At 38.1% G+C, this 22,742-nt stretch overlaps 1 protein-coding gene across 3 annotated transcripts; it reads right to left on the reverse strand.

Moving 5' to 3' along the window:
* Nucleotides 1-1,746: 1,746 nt before the first annotated feature.
* Nucleotides 1,747-22,637, reverse strand: nfascb (neurofascin homolog (chicken) b). Of its 3 annotated transcripts, none has more exons than XM_026921151.3 (27): nt 22,451-22,637; nt 20,118-20,169; nt 17,947-18,077; nt 17,692-17,797; nt 17,302-17,492; nt 17,066-17,188; nt 16,764-16,934; nt 16,269-16,380; nt 15,359-15,543; nt 15,113-15,244; nt 14,833-14,976; nt 14,641-14,752; nt 14,387-14,550; nt 13,937-14,084; nt 13,726-13,850; nt 13,487-13,588; nt 13,099-13,311; nt 12,879-12,955; nt 11,734-11,959; nt 11,475-11,590; nt 9,580-9,790; nt 8,033-8,155; nt 7,732-7,905; nt 4,766-4,897; nt 4,448-4,514; nt 3,901-3,936; nt 1,747-3,797 (listed from the first exon to the last, which is right to left on the reverse strand). In XM_026921151.3, the coding sequence occupies exons 3-27, from the start codon at nt 18,038-18,040 to the stop codon at nt 3,626-3,628; spliced, it is 3,456 nt and encodes a 1,151-aa protein (XP_026776952.2). In that variant the 5' UTR covers nt 18,041-18,077; nt 20,118-20,169; nt 22,451-22,637; the 3' UTR covers nt 1,747-3,625. The 3 variants fall into 3 exon arrangements, with proteins under 3 accessions (XP_026776952.2, XP_053096888.1, XP_053096887.1); XM_053240913.1 differs by lacking the exon at nt 22,451-22,637 and adding an exon at nt 20,242-20,466; XM_053240912.1 differs by lacking the exons at nt 20,118-20,169; nt 22,451-22,637 and having other exon boundaries at nt 17,947-20,078.
* Nucleotides 22,638-22,742: the final 105 nt, after the last annotated feature.

The following is a 22,742-nucleotide window of genomic DNA, read 5'->3' on the forward strand; positions in this document are numbered from 1 at the left end:
CAATCAGCAGTGTCCTATTTGCATAATCTATTTGCATAGTATGTACTGTCAAGATGAGCTTATTGTCTGGCAGACTTTATGGTATTGATTTTTTAAAATTCAGTTGTGGTTCATTAATTTTACAGTCAACAAACCTGCTGAAAATCTGTCTGATTTTTTGTATTTCAATGTTTCTGCCTATAAAAGTATGTGTAGCATCTTGTGACAATGAAAAGCAGTGATGCATATTTAGTCCAGCCTAGAGTATTGTCATGTGTCCTTTGTTTTGTAACATGAAAAAATCTATTATTGCCAAATGATGACATGCACATTTCACATACTGTTACACTGGCTTTATGTTTGCTATCAACAGTAATTGTTATTTGATGACCTATATATGTTATGCATACAGTGAACTATATAATAAACTTTTTGCTTTGTTCACTTGCGGTAGAAGTCCCACATTTTAAAGGTAGAACATAAAAGAAGTTGTTAAATATTAAATATATATGAAACGTGCAGGGGGTAGGGCATTTTAAAGCTCACTGTTGGGGCTGATTTTGCAAAGCACACAAGTTTATATGAAGTTGCCATGAAGCAAATTTGCTCCTTCCTATACATACAGTGAACGTTTGGTTCATAATGTCTAAAACAGGTTTCTGAAATAACGTAAATCTAATTCTCTTTCTCATGTACTCACATGTATTTAAGCATATTCAGCACCTTGCACTGTATCTATTGATTTAGACACATTATGTTGACATTTATTAATTATTATTATTTTTCTTCCTGAACAAACTAGGTTCAGGTTCTACAGTAAATAGAAGTTATAAAAGTAAACCTCTTTAGCTTCATATCAGCATACTCATGTTGTTTAAATTATCATTACATTTTCTAGAGAAAGGCAAATAGAACATAATCATCAGTGTAAGCACACATCAGCTCTGTGCCACAACCATTTTCAACTATACTTATTTTTAACAAACATTGTAGAAACCACACACACACACACACACAGGCACACATGCATGCATGAATGCTCACATGCGTGTGTGTTTACAACTTCTTGTGTAAAACTGATTTACACCTACACATCTACAGTAAACGGGGATTAATGAAATCTGTATAAGACAAACTCAATAGAGCTAATAGAATGCTTTTTTAGTATGAGAGATAAAAGATGGAACCAAAACAGTGCACACCCATTTCCTGTCTTGTGAAAGCCACATTAAAGCAGTGGTTGTTCCCAAAACCTTGGGAAAATTGTCGCACAAAGGTCAGTGTATTGTATAACTGTTCTGCTCTGATTATAGTGCGTTTTGAATCTGTATAGAATACACTTATATTTTGTGTATAGAATCCACCTGTAGGAATGTGACTGAAGTTAATACTGGTGACTAGCAAGCAGCACAAATTTCTCATTAAATGCAAACAAATATAGGTACATACACAAAGCAGAAAGGTAGTTCAGGATTTTATATTTCACAACCTCACTCATGACCACGTGGATGTTAATGTAGCATGTTCATTCAATGTCATAATGATTCATCATCTTTGGACAATTTGGACATATTTGGAGTTCTTCCATTTTGTTGTCCGAACCCCTCTGTAATAAAAAAAAATGTTAATCTTATTTGTAGAGATAGAAGAGAACATTATATCATTAAAAATTATTAATTAACCCCCATTCATTTAGAATTTTCCAAAGTAATGCGTAAATACATAAACTTTTGGCTTACAGAAAATGAATCATAGGTCATGACTTAATTTGAATTGGATAAGGTTTTTTTTATTTTTTTTTTAAACATGGCTTATCCAGGAACTTAAGATAGTTCATGCTTTCTGTTATCATAAACTGGCTAAGTACAATACTGACTACTGAATTACATCATCCTCTAAAGTGTTTTGTGACAGTATGTCGATAGGACACAACTATACATACATTGTTTATTTTTATTTAAGATCATTGAATGGCTTGGCATAAGGGTATTACAGCACTGATAAAATTTCAATATACTGTATATAGTAGTTAGAGGTGGAATAGAACAAAACTCCATTCAGTTCAAATTATATGGCCAAAGAAGAGTAAAGAAAAATACCTCTGTACATGCCAGACAAACTAAATAAAGACAAACTGTTGTCTGAATTTTCATTGTCTGAATCTGCATTATGCAGCTGTGACTACAGTTACAGACAGTGATTAGTAATGATAATGTCACTAGTGCTACAGTTATCCTTTGCATACTACACATGTACCTTCACTTTTTGCATGTCTCTCACCACTTCATGTTAACATGCAGGCAAGTTTATATGTAAATCATAAAGATAAAAATACATTGTCATATTATGATCAGCTAACTTACTAATATCCATATCCAAATCATGATCTAGAGGTCCACTGCTTTCATTTTATCAACAATATAAACAGACACATGTTTATTCTCCATGCTGTCACTGGCTTCTTTCATTCACAAACATGAGAAATCTGATTGATGTACAAGAAAAAAAAACACTCTACTTGAGTCAGCAAAACTGACAACTACCAAAATAACACAGTTCTTCAAAAACATACAGTCAAAAAGGGGGTTCCTCAAGGGCTCTTTAGATAGTTAAGTGTCATTAGCTACCTAAAAGTGTTCTACTTAGAACTGTCGTTAATATAGGAAACAGGAACAGGAAGGAAACACTCTGTTTAAAGGTTCCTTCAGAGGGACAAACCAAAGAACCCTTATGGGTTACAAATGTCAGTTCTGCAAAGGTAGCACCTTATTCTAAAAGAGATATGTATGTGCTGTAAAAGTATTGTTTGTGCTGTTTTTTTTATATGTGGATTATAATGACAATAATTCAATACACTGTAACATCATGACATCATTCTCAACTTATCAGTGACTCGCATTAATAAATAACATTATAATATCTCAACTCAAAAATCAAATGGCACAATAAAATAAAACCAAATTGGCACAAACAATAATGTTTATGGGGCAAAACAGCACATACACAACAGTTTCTTTTTATATGGATGGATAACTTCACAGAGGTCAAGAAGTGTGTAGGCCAAATTTGGACACGACACTTTATGAAAATAAACATGATTTGGAAAATTATGTGTTTATTAACATGGAACAAAAGCCTATGACTAAATTCTATAGTATTGTTGTACAACTACTGTTTCTTTATTGTTGTTTGCATTTTATTTTTAAAATGTAGAGATTTATTGCAGCAAAACCTTATGCACCTTCAAGAGCCCCTGAAGTTGGTAAATTAGGAGACTATAATTCTCAGTGAAGGAACTATTTTAAAGAAAGGCTGTGAAGGCTTTTCCCCTATAATATGTTATAGTAATTGTGCAGTGTAAACGGTAATCTATGAAATATTCAGAAGAAAAATTCTTTAATAAATACACACATCATCGTTGACTATTAAAAACCCACAGCTTACGTCCATACTTTTGACTAGTAGTGTAATGCCTCTGCCATAATTCAGGCTGAACTGCTGCATGAGGTGGCCAGTGGCACATGAGTTCTGTTTGGCCATTTTGGTCATCCATCCACGCTCAGCAGTGTTTGAGGTAAAACTGGGGTTTTGAGGGACCAGTGGGCGCCATGTCTTTTGCACTCTCTCAACATGTTTAGGAGTTGTTCTATGCAAAAGAGTCTCTGTCTCTCTTAGTGGTGCCGGTATATTCACCAATGAAAGAGCCATCTTCGTTGAACTCGATCTCATCACCTTCAGTATATTCCATCAGGCTGTCATCACTGTTTGTCTTCTTCTGCATGTGTCCCTGACTCCGACCCTGGCGGCTCTCCTCCTCTCTGCAGAAACACACACAGATATTTACACAAACTTATAGACATAGACATGTCTATGGACAACACAGATTTGGATAATTTATGTAAAACTTTGGGAAATACGCACCGCCTGGTGTAGGGTAGGGTGGGTACACGCGTTATCCTACAGTGAACAACATGGAGTATGAAAAACTTCATGCAGTAATAAGCAAGTCTTCAAAAGCACCACCAAAATGAGGTTTTTGTAATAGTGAACACATGACTGAGTTTATATGAATATATACAGTATTTTGTTGTTGGTTAGTATGTAATATACCATGTTAAACAAAAAAAACTGATAAACAAGTTATTATGTATGACATCCATCATACCTTTCAAGAGACCTTCAGGGGCCCGATGGGAAAAATAAGAAAGAATGACCAAGGATGAGAGGCAGTTGAGGAATGAAAGGATGAATTTACAGGAAAGAGAAGGACAGTTATTATGGTGCATATTCTCTACATAATGTGAATGTGGTGTGATGGTTAAATCATGACATGGAATAGGTACAAGACTGCATTGTTTTCATATATTTGTATTTCTCATTGCAAAGATGACATAAACTCTGGGTTCATAAACTATAACATTACTGGATTTTCTACAGAATCAAAGATCAAGTTATTAGACTTATTTACCTGTATTCAAAAGACCCCTCATCCTTCTCATCCACAGAGTCAAGTGTAAAATCCCGCTTGTCTCTCACTTTAAGAAGAAAAGCAAGGATTAAATTTTATTTATTTTAGCTCACGTGAGTTTACTTTTTTCTATAATGCTGCATTTATTTACCTAAGAGCTTTACTTAATGATTATGTGTAATGGTGCGCATATAATACCTAAGGAGTTTAAGTTTAAAAATTTGCCTAATTGTTCTTCTATTTTACCTAAGGGGTTTGCTTCTTTGCAAGCTTCATTTGTAACTATAAACATCCTGTATGATGGTGTGTTTGTTATACCTGGGTACTTCCCTCCACGTGTTTTTTTAATGAAGAAGACTGTGAGCATGATGAGAACCAAAAGTGCAATGGCACACATCAACCCGATGAACCATCCCTGCGTGACTATGTCCACTTGTTCCCGGGTATATTCTGCTCAAACACATGCAAAGACACAGACACTGTATGAGCATTTATAGTACTTTTTTGTTTCAAGGTACAATATGTACAATTCTTGTTATGAGAAATTGATTATTCCAAGTTTTGTATAATGTAGTCATGTCTGCATCAATGCCCACTGCCCTTGAGAATTTTGAGAATTGTCAGTCACCTCCCAGTTCAGATGATGGGACGTGAACATTCACCGGACTCTCAGTCAACCTCTACACATTCACATTCACCTGTCTTCTAATTATACACACACATCTGTTCCCAGTCTCCATATATACCTTGAACGATGCACTAAATTATTGCAAAGTCTTATTTCCAGATACAGACTTAACCACTAAGCTCTTTGATTCATGTGAAAGCATTGAATGGGAATAGTCTCACACTGCACTGTGCTACTCCACCTTGACACCAGTGTCCTGCACAATGAGAAAATAACCTGCATGTCACTTCTTCTATCCATCCACTATCCCACTTTCCTGTACCATTAAATTGGTACAATCTTAAGCCATGGAGGAGTATATCTCTGAGGCAGGGTTTTATTACACCTTCCACATCACCTGCATCCTGATTCCTTTTAAAAAAAAAAAAAAAAAAAAAGCAAGGTGGTCTTTGTCTACGCATTGGTCCATACATCCCTATCCCCCAAAAACATCTGTTGATCATAGTGTTCTAACTCCTCTGTCCAGGTCCTCCTCCCACAGACAATCTCAAATTTGTGATGTTCAGTGAGTGCTCTCTCAGTAACAAGCCCCACCTGATTCCCAAACTGATTGACGACTGAAAGATAGATTTTTTTTTGTGCCTTACTGAGACCTGGCACCAGCCTAATGATTTTTCCCAGTTAAACCAAACAGTTCCACCTGGCTATGTTTACATCAACAAGCCTCATACTTCCAGTCATGGGGGCAGTCTCACAGTTGATATATCATTACAACATAAATGCCACATCAGTCATGGTGCCTGATCATTCCTCATTTGAAGTGCTGCAATACAAATAAATGGCCCTGATCCACAGGTGATTGCTTTAGGATTAGATGGAAAGCCTGGCCTCATATAAAATTTCATTAAAATGCAGCAATGAAATATTTCTATATTAAATGTAGAAATGTGTCTATATTATTCATTGTGCTTGGTGAAATTCAATATTTTAGTGAATCAGATTATCAAATATCTCACTGCAGTATTGCACTGTTCATTTAACACAAACTGTTTTCGGTGGACAGCACAGCTTGCGTGAAAATCTCCTTGATGCCGATAATACAACCCTGGCAGAAGTCCAGTGAAGTATGGAAGTATGGTAGATTTAAGTACAATGTGTTTTAATGAGAGCAAAGATTAATGTTCATTGGAAAACAAGCTTTTAATACCTGATTTGGGGACCTGCCCAAATGAACGGCTTCTCTGGGTTTGAATGGGAGTGTGGGCTTATTTTATGATTACAATTGATAAATACTGTAAATAAATAGTATAAATATAGAGTAATGTTTGTTTTTGCTTATTTATAGGTCTAGATTTCTTGCTGTCACCACATTCTTCAGTTAAATTATGCTAGCTAGTTAGGAGACATTACTAATTTTGTTAGCCTGATTTTGGAAAAGTCACATGCTTCCTGCTGTCTGTGCACTTGAACTTGAGTTTTGTGGGCATCACTAAGTGCATATACTCAGTGAGCTGTGCCGGGAATGTGCTTTGAATTTTACAAGAGATCAATATACACATGTGAGTATGAAGAAAATCAGCATTTCTTAAACTTTTGTAAATCCAAAACACTGCTGCTCCAGGTTTACACCCCAGGGCAGGTTTACACCAACAGGGCAGATTGGCCCTGATTTCCTCACAGTTTCAATCCAATGGTGCGGGACCCATGAACATGTCAATGCCAAGTCAATGCCCTTACATGTCTTCATCAGATGAGTGACAAAATCAAGATGAGTGACACAATCCCGCCAGAAGCTTGTTTCACTACAGCTACCATGTACATACAGGAGACAGAGAGAGACCCACCTCTCTCAGTTCTTCAACATCACTGATAACATGTAGTCCTAGACTTTACTGAGCTGCCTGATTCCAAGGCATGACCACAATCCTATTGTGATAAACTGTTTTTCAAGATCCATTAGCCTGATCCCTCTTCCAGCCCTACTTACAGCATTGTGACAGCAGAATTATTATTTCAGAAGTATTCTCACACTAGAAAAAGCAAATAGAAAGGGTTAACTAGGAGATTGTCAGGTTCTTATGGACTTTCTGTGCAGAACATCCATAGAAATGGTCACACTTCTTAGGTAGAGTATCTGCAAAATTCACTCCACTACTCAACTCACACTCTACTCAGAATAATGTAAATATAAATGGGCACCAGACTCTCAGTCAAACTACACACCTTCACAGTCACCTGACTGTTAATTAGACACACCTCTTCCCAATTGTCCCTTATACATGAACTATTCACAATGTCATTGCAAAGTCTCAATATTTTTCTGTGACCATACTCAGCCTGTGTGCTCTTTAGTCTGTTTTCTGTCTTGTTTCTGCCTAGTTTTCTGGTCTTTGGATTTGCCTAGTATACCATACCTAGTATACCATTGTTTGATCAATGGCCAACCCTTTGTCTGGTTAATTATTGTAGCTTTGGCTTTTTGTTTTGATTGCCTTTGTTTTACATAAAATAACTGAACCATGCTCTTGCATTCCCTTGCTTGCAAATTTTTTGTATTCATGCATGATTAATAAACAGCTGTCAACTGAGTACAGCTCTGATCACTGATGAAATCCCATGAAAACCTCTTTGTGGATGGCACTGCACGTGTTTTTACCCTCTGTTGTGAAATGGGGCGACTCCTCTGTGTATGCCTCTCCCACTCCCACCTGCGTCTGGGCAGCCAGACTGAACTTGTAGCGAGTGTAGCGGTCAAAGCGGCGCAATGAGAATTGTGTGGTGTTGGGGGGGATTTCCTCCACCAGCATCCGCTCTCCTGCTGACACGTTCACTATACCGGAAGTGAAATCACAAGTTAAACAGCTGATCCAGCGTACAGACAGAGAAAAGGTAGGCTAAACTGATCAGCTCTTATTAGCTATTCCTTTTTAGTGTTAATTGTGCAGAGATATGCTCACATGTCTGGTATTTGAGGATGTACCCGGTCAGGATGCCGTTGGGTTCTGCAGGTTCCTCCCAGTCCAGGTAGATGGTGTCATAATGCCTATGCATGATCCTGAAGGATCTGGGTACTGATGGCACTACAAATGAGAGAGAATAATTAAGAGTGACTGTCTGTTAGTACTTTGTGTAAGTAAATGGTGCTTTGCTTACAAAACAAATCATTATCATACAGCCATTTTTCCTGGAACCTTCTCACTTAGCAAATGATAAGAAACTCAGTTATCCAGAGTTTCTTAGAAACAGATACATATGTAACTAGCATTTCATTCTAACTACCAAGGGTGGGGAGAATCACTTGGATTATATATGCCAACAATGTCATAAAGAACAGGATTCAGCTTAAGACCCCTGCACTCACACCACTGGGAATGACAATATTAACTTTGTAGAACCTGGAGAAGGTAAACACAGACATCTAGGTAAAAGCAAACACACCTACTGGAGCGGCACATCTCTAAATAATGGCAAATAGGAGGAGACGCTCCACATAGAGTATGTCACATTAGGGTCTGGGCGTCCACTTTATCCACCACATATGGTCCAACACTTAGTGGGCCGGCCTCTGCTTAGACAAGGCAGCCTTCTATGTCTTTTCTTCACAGCAGATAAACAGTTCGTCTGCTGATTGGATGGTCGGTGTTCATTCTAAATAATACCTTACAACATATGCTTTGCACAGCAGGAATATGCTGTGCACCTGCTCTGCAGGTTTATTTTCATTGAAAGCTGTAAGGTCGGTCAACTGATTCACAGTTTGGTGAAATAGTCTGTGGGCAGAAATCCCAGATTCACCCACAAGATTACAGTCTTCTGGCCACCAATGCATGCAGGGTGGATTTATTGCCAGAGTATGCCATCCTCCACTCTTTTTGCCAAAGTAATCACTAGCAAAAGGCATTTGTCAGAGAAACTTATTTCAGTTCAGCATCCTACAGCTCGAGGGGGAGGTCCCATGCTATGCTCCCAGGGCATAGTGGCAGATTTAGAAGCCTCATCTTTTTCATAAAGGCAGGAATAAGCTTATGAGACTCCAGAAAGATGCCATCCACAGTGCTGTGGTGTGCTACAATTGCTGCCACTGTCTAGCAGTCCTTTAAATAAAGTTTCTTGGGAATCAGGCAATACACCAACCCATGTGCTAGGCCCTTGCATTTAGGAGTATTTTCAGGACTGATAGGTGACAGTTTTCAGTTGGCTTTTGTTTCAGAGGGGTCAAGTTTATCATATAGGAACTCTACTGGTGACTGGGGAGCAGACAACTTAAACAGCACACCATGGCCAGTCAATAAATATCAATAAATATTTTTTATACAAAAATCACTGCTTGGTTTCAAGCCATCAAAACCTTATATTTACTCAATTGGCAAAACATACAGTCCTCTATGTATCATGCAATGCTATCAGTAAATATTTATTATTATAAATTACATAATTTTAATTAAAATATTATATTATTATGTTATTATATTATTTTGACAAGAACAAGAACAGTTGTTAGTACCTCCCTCAAGGGTTTGGAACTCAATCCTGTTGCTCGGTGGACCCTCAAAGCGGTTATTGGCCACTACTATGTACATTTTGTAGTTGCTGTAGGGAATGAGGCCAGTTAGGGTGCCAGAAAGCCGAGGTCCATTTGCTTTAAAGCTCTTGGATTTGATCCTTGTGGTGACGCTGTGATGGGGCAGGCGGCTGCTCTCTCGCCAGTAATACACCTGAGTAACACCAACAACATGATAAAGAATCTCAAAGTACCACCATAGTAGTTAATGCTCATGTTTGCCAGTTTAAATCTCATTAATCCTGTATATGCTATGCACTTTGATTAAGGCTGTAGAAGTAAATCATAGCTCAATTTGATGAATTCTTTACATTTTTGTTGTGTGTCACTGATTGAAACACTGAAATACTGTATGTGGTCAGTCAGATTTAAGAGAAAATATTACGTATAGTTTAAATAAAATATTAAGTTTCTCAACAAAACATATAATTGAATCATATTCTTCCTGTCAGTATCTTTATTGCAAACTCATACCTAGTCAGCAAGTATTAAAAAAAATATATTGCAAAATGCTGCTTGCATAGGTATTCAACCCTCCAGGTTCCAGAAGCTCCAGATGAAAGATATTTTCCTGACAAGGAAACAATTGACTTATAATTGGCCTTCACCTGTGAAATATTTTTAAAAAAAAACCACCTCATTTGAACTGACACTGAAAGAGACTGGAAGTCTAAGGAAGGAGGGAAAATGAAGACTATGGAGCATACTAAAGAAGGTAAAGATAAGGTAATAGAATTTCATGTCTTAGGAATAGGGTGTTAAATGATATCTAAGAGGTTGGCCATTCAAGTAAGCACTGTTGGATTCCAAGCACTATCCCAGGTGCTCCTAAGCACTACTTAGACAAGGCTGTTCCAAAATCCAGCACAAAAACATGAAAGAGACTGGTGAGGGAAGGCACAGTGAGGCCAGTAGTCAACAGCTTCACACCAGAAGCTGAACCATTTCTAGAGCTCTGCATAATTGAGGACTGTATGGAAGAGTGCTAGAAAATAACCATTTCTTAAGAAGAGCCATATGAAAGCATTAGCATGACCCAGTGAAGATGGGGGTTTTGGTGTGATGAGACCAATATCTAGATGATGTATTTGGACAAGTGCTATATGTGGTGTTAAGCTAATGCAGGCCATACCTCAATTGACACCATCCCTAAAGTGAAATATGGTGGTGGCAGCATCTTGCTCTGGGGATGTTTTTCATCCTCAGAACCTGGGCATTTTATCAAAATTGAAGGGAATGGATAGAAGGCAATTACAACAGAACCTGGTTTCAAAAACTTCACACTTCACACTTCACTTCAAAGTCCGGATCTGAATCCCATTGAGAATCTGTGACACTGTTTGAAAATTGCAGTCAACAAACAACATCCAATCAACCTGAACAACCTGGAACAAATCTGAAGAATGGGTGAAAATCTTTCCCAAACAGTGTCCAAAGCTGGTAGGAACTTACCCCAAGAGATTTCTACTGGTTTTACCAAGTACTAATCTAAAGCATTTCTTAATTTCCTTTGAAGATCTGCTGACAAATAATCAATTTTGACTTTGAACATTGACTTTAAGAGCATACTGGTTTACAAAAAAATACTGGCTGGAACAATATTTGTTAGTGTCAATAGTAATCCAGACAAATCTGTTGACTTTTAAGGGGTTGAATACTTTTGCAAGGCACTGTATTTTTGTGAAAAAAATACACAAAAATGGTAAAGACAACTTGTTACCAACAACTGTGAGAATTTGCCATAGAAGACTGATATAGATTTATTTGTAATCAAGTCTTGGGATGTTCTTCATGTAGTGTCACTCTGACTGACTATTCCTACTGATTCCAGGTCTCACCGTGTACTCTTTAATCTCCCCCATGATGCTGGCTTGGGGAACAGGGTGCCAGTGGACTGTCAGCTTCGTGCTCTCCACATCTGAGACATGCAGGTCATCTGGAGCAGCAGTGGGCCCTATTAAATCATGCCATGTTTGAGACAAGGAACTTCATTCACTGCATAATCTACTTGTGATGGCCTCTACCAAAATAGTGTACATGTATCTATGCGTGTGTGTATGTGTGAGCATGTAGATGTGGGTGGTGTGCATCACTCACGATCCTCTCCTGAGTATCCAATGATCACAGGAGATTCTGGTCCAAGGCCAAAGTAATTGACAGCCTGCACTTTAATCTCATAGGGTGTGAAGGTGTCCGTCTCATAGATAATGTGACTGCACCACCAATAGGTGGTGTAATTTTTCCACTCCTCTCTGGAATCTCTTCTTCTCCACCACACCATGTAGCCAAGCTTTGGCCCATTCCACTCTCTATACTCCAACGGCTTCACACGCAACACACCAGTGCCAGAGCCAAAATTATGAAATATAGAGTCAATTATAGTTAGGTAACACAAACATTTCTGTGTATCTAAAGTACCTAGATAGGTACACTATTTTATCTTCATTGCCAAAATGTAATGTCATGATTTAACCAACCATTACAACAGCATGCTTTAAAAAAAAAAAAAAAAAAAAAAGCAAAAATGGATACCAGGTGCTCTTTCACAAATAGGCCCAATCAACATGTAAGTAAGAAACTGGATAGCTGGGCTTTCCAGTGATAAAATACTAGCAGAGACTTTGGTACTAACTAGACAACTAATGCTAAATGTTGCAGAAACTGGTTTAGTTAGCTAACATCAGCAAACCTGTAATGCTAATGGAAACTGTACAGCGTGTATTAATTGTAACTGTGGAATCTGAGTTGGTTTGAGTTTCTTAGTGGTAGAAATTTGCAAAACTGTTCAATATTAGTATTGGAAATTATTCTGTATATTTGTATCCTTTGGTATATCCAGAATATCTAACATTGCTTTTCTGTTATATTTTGACATTAAAGGCAATTTGTATGAAAGGTAGTACAAATGACTATTAATTTCATGCACCATTTTGTCAGGAAAAACCACTGAGACCACTTAGTGAATTAGGTTACACTAAGTGGTCCCAGGTACGGCTCAATGATCAATTAGTTCATGAGTTGTTTTTAAAATAAGTATTTTGGGCAAACAGCTATTTAGTGTTTCATAGTAACGTTAAAACCAAACCTACAGCATTATTTTAAATGTATTGCATATGACACAATAAAAAATTGAGCTATACATTTATCTATACACAAATCCAAGCAGCTCCATTCATCCGTACGTCCTGAATCCGCCCACCCATCCATCCATCCTTTCATTCATCCATTCATCCATTCATCACCTCCCAGCTGATCTCCATGTTATTTCGGAACACTCCAGTCCCCCTTCCTTGGATGTTTCTTGGTATGGCATCTGGCACTAAAATATTCAACACAGACAGTTATTATTACTGTTAGTATATATCACAAGTAGCTCATAGATTAACTGTCTTAATTCAGTCAATGCAAGATTACTGCTGCATTCAAAAGGTCTAACCACAGCACTAATGATGCTTCACTGACCAGCTCCACCAGTCTCGTAATGCACAGATGGCTTGCTGGGTTTGCTGGGGCCGATCACATTGATAGCCACAACCCGGAACTGGTACTCAACAAACGGCGTCAGCTGCAGCACAACAGAGTTCAGGTGGCCAGGGTAACGGGTCAGGTTCTTCCAGCCACTCGGCACTAGCCAATAATCAGCAAGCAGATCTTCTGTGTACTGCACCAGATACTCTAAAAAAGAGTTTTCACTTTAATTTACTGTATATGCATTAAAAGAAAATTATGCATTAAAGTAATAATAAGCGGTGCGATTAATTATTCTCTGGAAAAAATGTATGAATAAAAAGTCTATAATTAATGACTCAACAGAATGTGTGTGTGTGTGTGTGTGTGTGAGTGCATGTGCCTTTGATAGGGCTGTGGTTGCTCAGTCCTGGCACCCAGGTAAGTCTAACACTTCGTTCTGATGGATCTGACACCTCCAAGTCAGTAGGTGGGTCAGGACGATCTAGTAGACAGAGAAGGAAAAGGGATTGATACATCATTCACATTAGCCCTTTCTGCATGCAATGAATGTGCACGTTTCTCTCTCTCTCTTTCTCTCTTGCTGTTTGTGTGTGTGTGTGTGTGTGTGTGTGTGTATACCCATCACAGTGAGTTTGGCTGATGCACTGATTTCCTCCAGTTCGGTCTTAACTCTGCAGGTATAAATACCCTCATCTCTTCTATACACATCAGCAATGCTCATAGAGTCCTCATTCTTTGTGATTCTGTACAAATACACACACATATAAGCCACAGACAGATTTTGAACTGAATTATTCAAATATCATTGTTTGCAATTGGCTGCGTTTACCTTCTTCCAAAGATCAGGAATTTGTTGTCCTTGAGCCAGGTGACCTTTACCTCCAAGGTTGGGTCAGACTGGATCTTACAGTCAAATTGTGCCAAGCTCCCTTTTATCACAATAACATTATGTGGGGCACGGATGATTTTAGTGGGTTCTGCGAAAAAATTAATGTGACAGTTTATAAATATTTACAGTGCACCCACTTAACCACAGTGCACCATAATTAATGAAAAGAATGAATAGGTAATAAAATCCACAGTACCTTACATAAACAGTTTACATAAACATGTTACATAACATGTTCATAACGGTAAAAAATATGTCAAACTAGACTGAAATTTGGATTTCTTTTATCTGACTGGTGTGGAGAAAGCACAATGTAGTGATATGCATGTTCACCATGTACTTGATATGTTGATTGGAAACTCCCCAATAAGTTCTGTTTCAGACACTTACCTTTGACCTCCAGTTGTATCTCCATCTCGTCTCGACCAATGACATTGCTAGCAATGCAGAGATATGTCCCCTGGTCCTGGAGTTTGGTGAGCTTTATTTCCAGTGTTCCATTAGAAAGAATGCTATATCGACTTCCCTCTAATAAACCCACTCCACCTTTAGACCTAAAACCAAATGCACACAGTCTTAACCATGCACTCTCATACACTTATATCTGTATACTTGGTTATATTTGAAAGTAATTGTTGCACTACCAGCGCAGGACAGGTTTTGGTGAGCCAAAATATGGGCAGTGCAGAAGTGTTCGAGTCCCTTCAATTACTTTAACCAAGTCATCTCTAATGCCCAGCATTCGTGGCCTCATATCTACAAATGAAACATAGCCTTATTAGGATGATGACATATATTTACAAAATTTTGTTACAATTCTAAATTCTTAATTTTACCCATTACTGCAAGGAAGGCATTGGCCAGGATGTAGCCATATTGGTTGGAGGCATTACACTGGAACACAGCTGTGCTATCAGGCACCACGGCACGAAATATCAAAGTATCGCCAGATACTTGTCTGCCAGGACTCTTAGGAGCATCTGGGATAAAAAGCACACACATAAAAAGAAAGCTATGCATGTGTTATGGGCAAGTTGGGCTTATTTTTTGGATTAGGTTTGTCATTGAGTGTGGTCAGAAATCATGATTACTCATATGGCATGTGATGTCTCTGACCCTCAATAGGTTCTCCATTAACTAGCCACCGTATCTGGGGTCTGGGAATTCCATCAGCTTTACACACTATCTGCCCACTATCGTCTCGAGAGAGAATAAGACTCTCTGGTTTCTCGACCCAAAATGGGGTTGCTACAGAAAATAAGAAGAGAATGTATGAGAAAAATTAAAACTTTCAACACTGTAATAACAGCTTCATTCTTCAACTTCAGATAATTAATGGTATCCATTGTGATGCTAATTTACATTTAACTTTAACTGTGATTATGTGGTCCACACTGCCCATCCTGTTGGTAGCAGTGCAGATGTAGTCGCCCCCATCATCCAAAGAGATTTTCTTAATGTGCAGAGTTTTATTGAAGTTTTCCAGCTTCATGCCATCCATGGACAAGCTTTCCCAATCTTTAGTCCATTTGATGGTGGGAGCTGGACTAAGGCAACAGAGAGAGGATCACTCGAGTGGTTACTGTTACTTTTGTGCAGGCTTCATAGCCACAGAAATCTTTTGTTCATTCATAACCATCAAAATGGTCTAAAAATAATATGACAAAGCATGCATACCTATCTATTACTGCACTACTGATATAGTGTTTAAAAGTGAATATTTTAAATCATATATAGCACACTTTTTAGGAAATAGCAGGCCATTTTAGATTTACGTTTCTCCAATCCTGTGCTAAAAAATGTAGACATTTATAGCAGCAGTGTGAGGTGAGCAGAGCTCTTGTTGTCACTCCTAGCTAGACTCCAGACCAGCCTCCAGCTCTGATCTTTCCCACAGGGAAAAAAATGCTTTTTTTAGTGTTTTCTAAGGCTAATATAATGCTAGTGATATGACACTTAAAGGAATTAAAATAATGAACACTTTGTTTTTATGAAGTAAAACTGTTTCAGTATTAAACCTTCATTTTGGTTTACTAAAATTGCTGTAGTCTTTTGTCAAATACAACTACACTAAAACTAACAATAACTAAACAACTAAAATATGACTGAAACTAATATCTATTTTTGACAAAAGACTAAGACAAAAACTAAATTCCAATTCGCTGCCAGAATTAACAACAGCATCAATTACACCAGATTGAGAAGTTTCCGATTCTTCATTCCTCTCACTCAGTGACATTTAGATAGCAAGGAATTGTTGAAAAGAACTCACACTCCAGAAGCGAAACACTCCAAGATAAGCTCCTCCCCTAGCATGGCGATTTGAGTGCTGGCTGTTCCTCTGGGCTTCAAGAACTTGGGAGCAGTCTGAGCTGCCATACGGGCTGAATGATACAAAAAAAAAAAATCAGCATGCAGTTAAAACTTTCAATCGGTGAGATCAACCAAACACTCACTGCTATAACTTAATGGATCACTACCGGCCTGGACAGGAAATTGTTCAAAGTGGGGCAGTTGTTGGATACAAAGAGGGATTAATTGTCTTCAAATAAATAATAAAAAAAATTAGAAATGATCTGCCATCTGGCTGTCACAATGAAATGTGTGCTATGTTCTGCCTCATCTAAAGCTAAAGGCTTTGGAAGTTTTTCTAGTTTGATTCTCTTTAGATCAATCAGACAGACTTAGCCATGTGGAAGGCTCAATCAGTCAAAGCAAATCTGAATAAATTCCAGTGTAAACACATGGCTATTGTGTTCCTCAGTACCTGTGTGCACCTGAAGAATTAGTGGAGGTTTCTGCTGGATGATGTTGGAGTTGGGGAAGCGAGCTGTGCACACATAGTTTGTTAGCGCATCATCAGCTATGACGCTGGAGAAGTACAAGTCTCCATTCTCTGCCATTGATACTCTACGATCCTGACGAATTGGTACCATAGCTGCAGTGGCAGAACAAGAAAAGGAAGTTGAGTGTACTTAATATACCTGTTTTTATTTCTACTTAGCCTGTTGCATACTGTATGAATTAATTTGTCAGGATTATTTCACAGTGAAGTCTATTAATGCTCACAGCTGTTCATCCAGTAGGTCTGAGGTTTGGGTGGGCCCACAGGAGGATTACAGGGCAGAATCAAAGGAAGACCCACAAACACAGACACTGGCTCCAAATATTCCTTCAGCCATGTACGAGCCTCTGGTCACAACATGAGCGATGAAGAGGATGATACACAAAGATAATGAAATTTAATTTAATGTTAGATTTAAATCTTGGGCAGCTCTATATGAAGCAGCGTTGATGAGACTTACTGGAGACGCGCAAATGAATGTGACTGGATAGAGCTGAACCAAACTCATTAGTAGCTGTGCATTGGTACATGCCCTCGTAATCTTCCGGACGACCCCAAAAAAATATCTCCAGAGTGCCAGAGCGCCTCTTCATGGTGACCTGAGGGTCACGTGCAACATTCAGGTACACTCCATTACGTGTCCAAGTGAAGCTAGGGAGGAAGGCAAAGCATGGTAGAGCATGGTTCAGGCAAATTTGCATGAACATGAACCCTCTTGAATAGTCTAAATTCTGTCTTTTCAAAGTTGCAGATTTAGAATAGAATTATGTGCTTTAAAACTCTGCAAATATTACATAAACATTATTTGTAAACAGCAGGAGAGAGTAAAAAGACAGGTTATGATGCGTACACTGGAGGAGGGTTTCCAGTGGCCTCACACTCCACTATGATAGGGTCTGTTGGCTCCACTATATGATCTTGGACGCTTTGCTTAATTATCATAGGAGGCTGTCTCACTGTGATTGGGATTTATATACACACACACACATTATCATCAATTACAGTATCACATGGACAGTATAGTCATAGTCATTTTCATACAGTATAGTATATAAGTATGGAGAGAGAGAAAGACTACAGAGATAATCAGTAGAAACTGACTCACCATCCGGTGGGATTTCCACCGCAGATACCTGTTTCCATATCTGCAACAGGAATATGAATGCAGCCAGAATCTCCCACAATCTTTCAGTCCTCATCTCTGAAACAGCCACCAGCAATATGCCACCAAATACTCTACTCAGACGAAAAGAGAACCAAACATTCTTAAACTTGCACAAAACGTACTGGACCATAAACAGACAAAAGGGTCTTGTCCTGAAGTTGTCATGTGTTGTCACAGTGAATAAGCCTGATTCTTATTTCTTCACACACTATTGTGGGTCATGAGAGTTGTGCACTTTCACAGTTTACATCATCTGGAGGCTGGAGCCAACAATGCAGCCAACAAAAGGGTAAATCAGTCAGCACAAAACATAAGCAACCCTGTACATCATGAAAGAACTCAGTTCACTGCTATTATCCATAAACGAAATGGGTTTTAAGGGTCAATGTTGTGGACATGTGTATATTTTTCCCCATCATCCAAAAGATTTGCCTGTCATTTGCCTCTTTAATATCTCATCCTGGATGTAATCATTCACTCAGCATATGTTCTTCTTGTTTCCCATTAGTTGAAATGGCATTTGTCTGAATTACTTGCACTGCCAAATTTGGTACATTTGTCCATTCTCAATCACCACTATTGCACAACCAACACAATGGCCCAATGAAGCATTTTTTTACTGTAAGAGTCTATGTGTATTAAGTTACTACTCAGTTTTTTTTTTTTTATTTTATCTTCATAATTTGGTAAAGCTCTTGGCTCTGGGCTATGGCTGTAAAAAAAAATTCTATTCACTGCCTACACATGCATATACTGTAAGGAGTGCATAACCAAGGAATAAATGTAAAGGTGAATTGTTTATTTTATATTATCTCTATAAGACATCCTGTGTTTGCCACCCTTCTAGAGGTAATCTGTAGAAGGAGCAGACTGACTGACATGAATCTATCTATCTAATCTATAAACTATCTCTTAGTGAAGAAACCACTATACATTGTAGTTTAATTCTAGCTAATTATTTCATTAAATAAGCAAGCTTGTAATCACATAGTGATAACTCCTCAATTATGCACTCAGTTAATTTGACTCAAGAATATACAATAAGATGTTTGTACAATACATTAGAAATGAATCTTTTTTTAATTAAATAACTGCAATTAATAATAAGGCCAAAAGTATGTGGACACCTGACCATCATAGCCATATGTGCTTTTTTGAACATTCCAGATTTAGTCCCCCTTTGCTGTTATTGTAACCTTCACTGTTATGGGAAGGTTTTCCACAAGATTTTTGAACATGGCTGTAGGGGTTTGCTCATTCAGCTACAAGAGCATTAGTGAGGTCAGGCACTAATGTCAGGCAAGAAGGCCTGGCATGCAGTTGGTGTTCCAGTTCATCCCAAAGGTGTTCAGTGGGGTTGAGGTCAGGGCTCTGTGCAGGCCACTCAAGTTCTTCCACTGCAACCTTGGCAAACCATGGCTTTATGGACCTCGCTTTGTGCACAGGGGCATTGTTATGCTGGAACATGTTTGGGCCTCTTAGTTCCAGTGAAAGGGAATTGTAATTCTACAAATACATCCCATACAATTGTTTGCTTCCAACTTTTTAGCAACAGTTTGGGGAAGACCCACAGATGGGTGTGATGGTCAGGTGTCCACGTACTGCAGTATAGTTAAAACATTATACTGATTTGTTCTATTCACTGCCTCAGGACTTCTCTTTTGATTCCATAGTAATTCAACTGTATAGTTGTAAAATCAATTTAAAATACCCAATATAATCTTAACCTCGTCTCAGTTATTACCAATAGATATGATATCAATTATTATCAAATGAAACAGACACACAAATGTGATGGCAGGTGTATGTGCAAGTAAAAGTTGGAGGTCAGGTGAATGTTACATATTCACAAAAGAGAATGTTAACTACAGGACAAAATGACCTAAACATAATCTCTGTAATATAAATATACTTTGTAATAATAATTTGTCATCAAATCCAGCACATAAAGTTTCATGGTGTAAAGATTTTTAAAATTGTAATTGGTTTTGATATGAACAGAAAATAAGTATTTAGAAAAGAAAATAAACCACAGGTTCATGGGGTTCACATGTCAGTACAGTAATTTCTGATAATAGATAAGTAAATGAATATGGATATTGCAGGCCTACCAGCTCAGACTGAAGCCATCAGAACTCACAGAGCTTCCTGTTAATGTCAATACTGAAGAGAAGAAAACAAATTGTTGTCATCAGAATAACACATTAAGACAGATGTGCAAGTTCAAACTGTTACCTCTGATGTCAAGTGTCCTCTGATGTGAATATAAATCTGCAGTTATCCTCATATCATAATAGTCCAGTTATAGATTGGCGCAAATATAGTCCCAGTTGCAGCACCAGTTGCAGCACCAGTAGGATAGAAATATGTCCAAAACAATGAATATCTCGACAGATGTTTCCTTGACTGTAAGCCACTCAAACCAATGTGATCTATTTGCAGCTGTCTCTTGAATGTTATCCACCCTATTCATATAGCATGAATGACATACCACCCCTCACTCTCTCTCTTTCTCTCTCTCTCTCTCTCCCTCCCTCGTGAACATCTGGCTGAGTGACAACAAGACAGCTGATTTACATACAGTTTTATTTATTTATTTATTTATTTATTTATTTATTTATTTAGTGTTGTATAGTTGTGTTAAATAATTTATTTGAAATATGTTAAAACATTAAAGGATTACAGGAGCGAGATAACTAACTTCTGTAAATTACGATCTTAGTTAAAGTTATCTTAATTAAAGTTAAGACCTGGGAATCACCGGGTCAAGCGAACAAAGGTGAATAAAATCTTGGCTAATTTTCAAAATAGTTAAACAATATTGGCAACATGTAACACACCACAAAAAAATGTAGCAGAGTTGATCATGACATCAATGTGTGGGTCTCATTGTTTGGTTTTGAAAACTGGGGCTGGCTCAGTGAATGAAATGTTTGTTTCTCTTGGGAAATTAAAATGCAGCAAAAAATCCCATGACTCCTCCAAAAAGGCAGCGATTTTTTTTTCTTTAGATGAAAAGATTTTAAAAGAGAATACTGTATACACTGACTGTCCAGTTACAACATTTGGTGAAATCTTGGCTGGAACCGAAACAGTTGATGACTGAGGGCTGGAATTGGTTAATTTCTGACTGGCTCTGAGGAATAATCAGGTTCAGGAGAGGTAGAGACTGTGGGTGACGCATTCCTATCCCACACATTGTGAGAAAAAGAGAGAACAATTTGCTGTGCTCTCAGATATGGGCTTACTGTAAACGAATGTTCTGTAAATGCTGCCAAATGGTAGTCAAAACTTTGTGAAGTAGAATCATTAACATTTTAAATGTCAGTAATGTACATATATGTTCAATAATGTATAGTGTGTATTATTAATGACAACGAAATATCAGTGTCATGACAGAACAGAAAATGAGTCTTGGCTGACTATTGACCTGAGGCAGAGGTATGATCTAACCCTTCTAATGGTCCTAGGCCCTACATGATCCTCAACAGTGGGCATGACATCAGCGACTGGTCAGTGCCATGCACCGGAAGGTACAGTGCTGAGCACGAGCGCTCAGTGTGCCATTTCCTTCAGGAGCAGGACAACAAAGCCACTATTCTATCAGCTGCAGCCAGTTCTGCCCCTGCAGCGAAGCACTGAAACCACTTAGCCTGACCTTATCATGAATGTAATGACAGAGTTAAATGTAGCAACAAAGCATTTCCTTCTTTTATTTACACTGATAACGGATAACTACAAATTATTACATATGAAACAGGATTCCTGTTTCATTATTACACTACCAATCATTCATTCAGCTCAAATCTATTCTGAAACTGGTATAGCATTCTTATGAGACTGCAAATAAGTTAATTTAGACTATGTTTACACATGAATAAAATGAACAAATGAAAGATGGACTACTTATATGATTTCACTAAAGAAAAGTGCTGTATTGATCATTTAAACAATGTCACGGCAAAGTAGTATTAGTACATGTAATTAGGTATCATGTTAAAATGAACATTAATGTGTATTAGTACGTGTATTACGTATGACTTAAACATTTAATTAGGTTTAAGTCATACGTCATGCCAAAAATGTTAGCATCTCTCACTGAATCAGTTATATTTCCCAAGACAGAATCAACCCTTTCCATCCTTCTACAATTCACACAAAGCAGCTGAGTCACAAAATCCATCTCTGAAGAAGCCAGAAAAGACCATGACATCAGCACACACACACACACAAACACACACACACACACACACACACATACGCACACACACGTTATGTATGATGGTCCCTCCCAGCTCTCTGATTACACATACATACAGTACCACATCAGAACTTATCTGTGTCACTGCAGTGCATTTCAAAGCTCATATCTTACCTATTCTGCTTTCTGTGTTTTAAATAACAAAAGACACTAGAGACTCACTTCAGAATTTGCATCTCTTACCAGAGTTGATGCTTTAGTTGCCATTCATTAATTCAGAATCTGTCTAATTCCTCTTCCAGGATAGTAACATCAGTGAGCTAGAGAAGTTCAGGTGTCTTCTGTCTGTGGCACCTGAATCCTAAGATGGAATATAAGCAGATGTTACACAGGTCAGACGCTGAGATGGAGATCAGGACAGCGCTGTCCCCTCAGCCAGCAACTCTACCACTACGTAGTGCGCGCACGCACACACACACACACACACACGCACACACACGCACACACACACATTCCATTAATCCCGTAATTGCTA

The sequence above is a fragment of the Pangasianodon hypophthalmus genome, chromosome 16 (assembly GCF_027358585.1).
Source record: "Pangasianodon hypophthalmus isolate fPanHyp1 chromosome 16, fPanHyp1.pri, whole genome shotgun sequence".
NCBI classification, from domain to species: Eukaryota; Metazoa; Chordata; class Actinopteri; order Siluriformes; family Pangasiidae; genus Pangasianodon; species Pangasianodon hypophthalmus.

Excerpts from the sequence above, each read along its gene's own strand:
- nfascb (XM_053240912.1), bottom strand. The coding sequence starts at position 18,136 with ATGGTCCAGTACGTTTTGTGCAAGTTTAAGAATGTTTGGTTCTCTTTT. Across the intron at positions 11,591-11,733 it reads TGGATACTCAGGAGAGGATC|GGCCCACTGCTGCTCCAGAT; the intron begins GTGAGTGATGCA and ends ATGATTTAATAG. Across the intron at positions 3,937-4,447 it reads GAGGGGTCTTTTGAATACAG|GATAACGCGTGTACCCACCC; the intron begins GTAAATAAGTCT and ends TGTTCACTGTAG.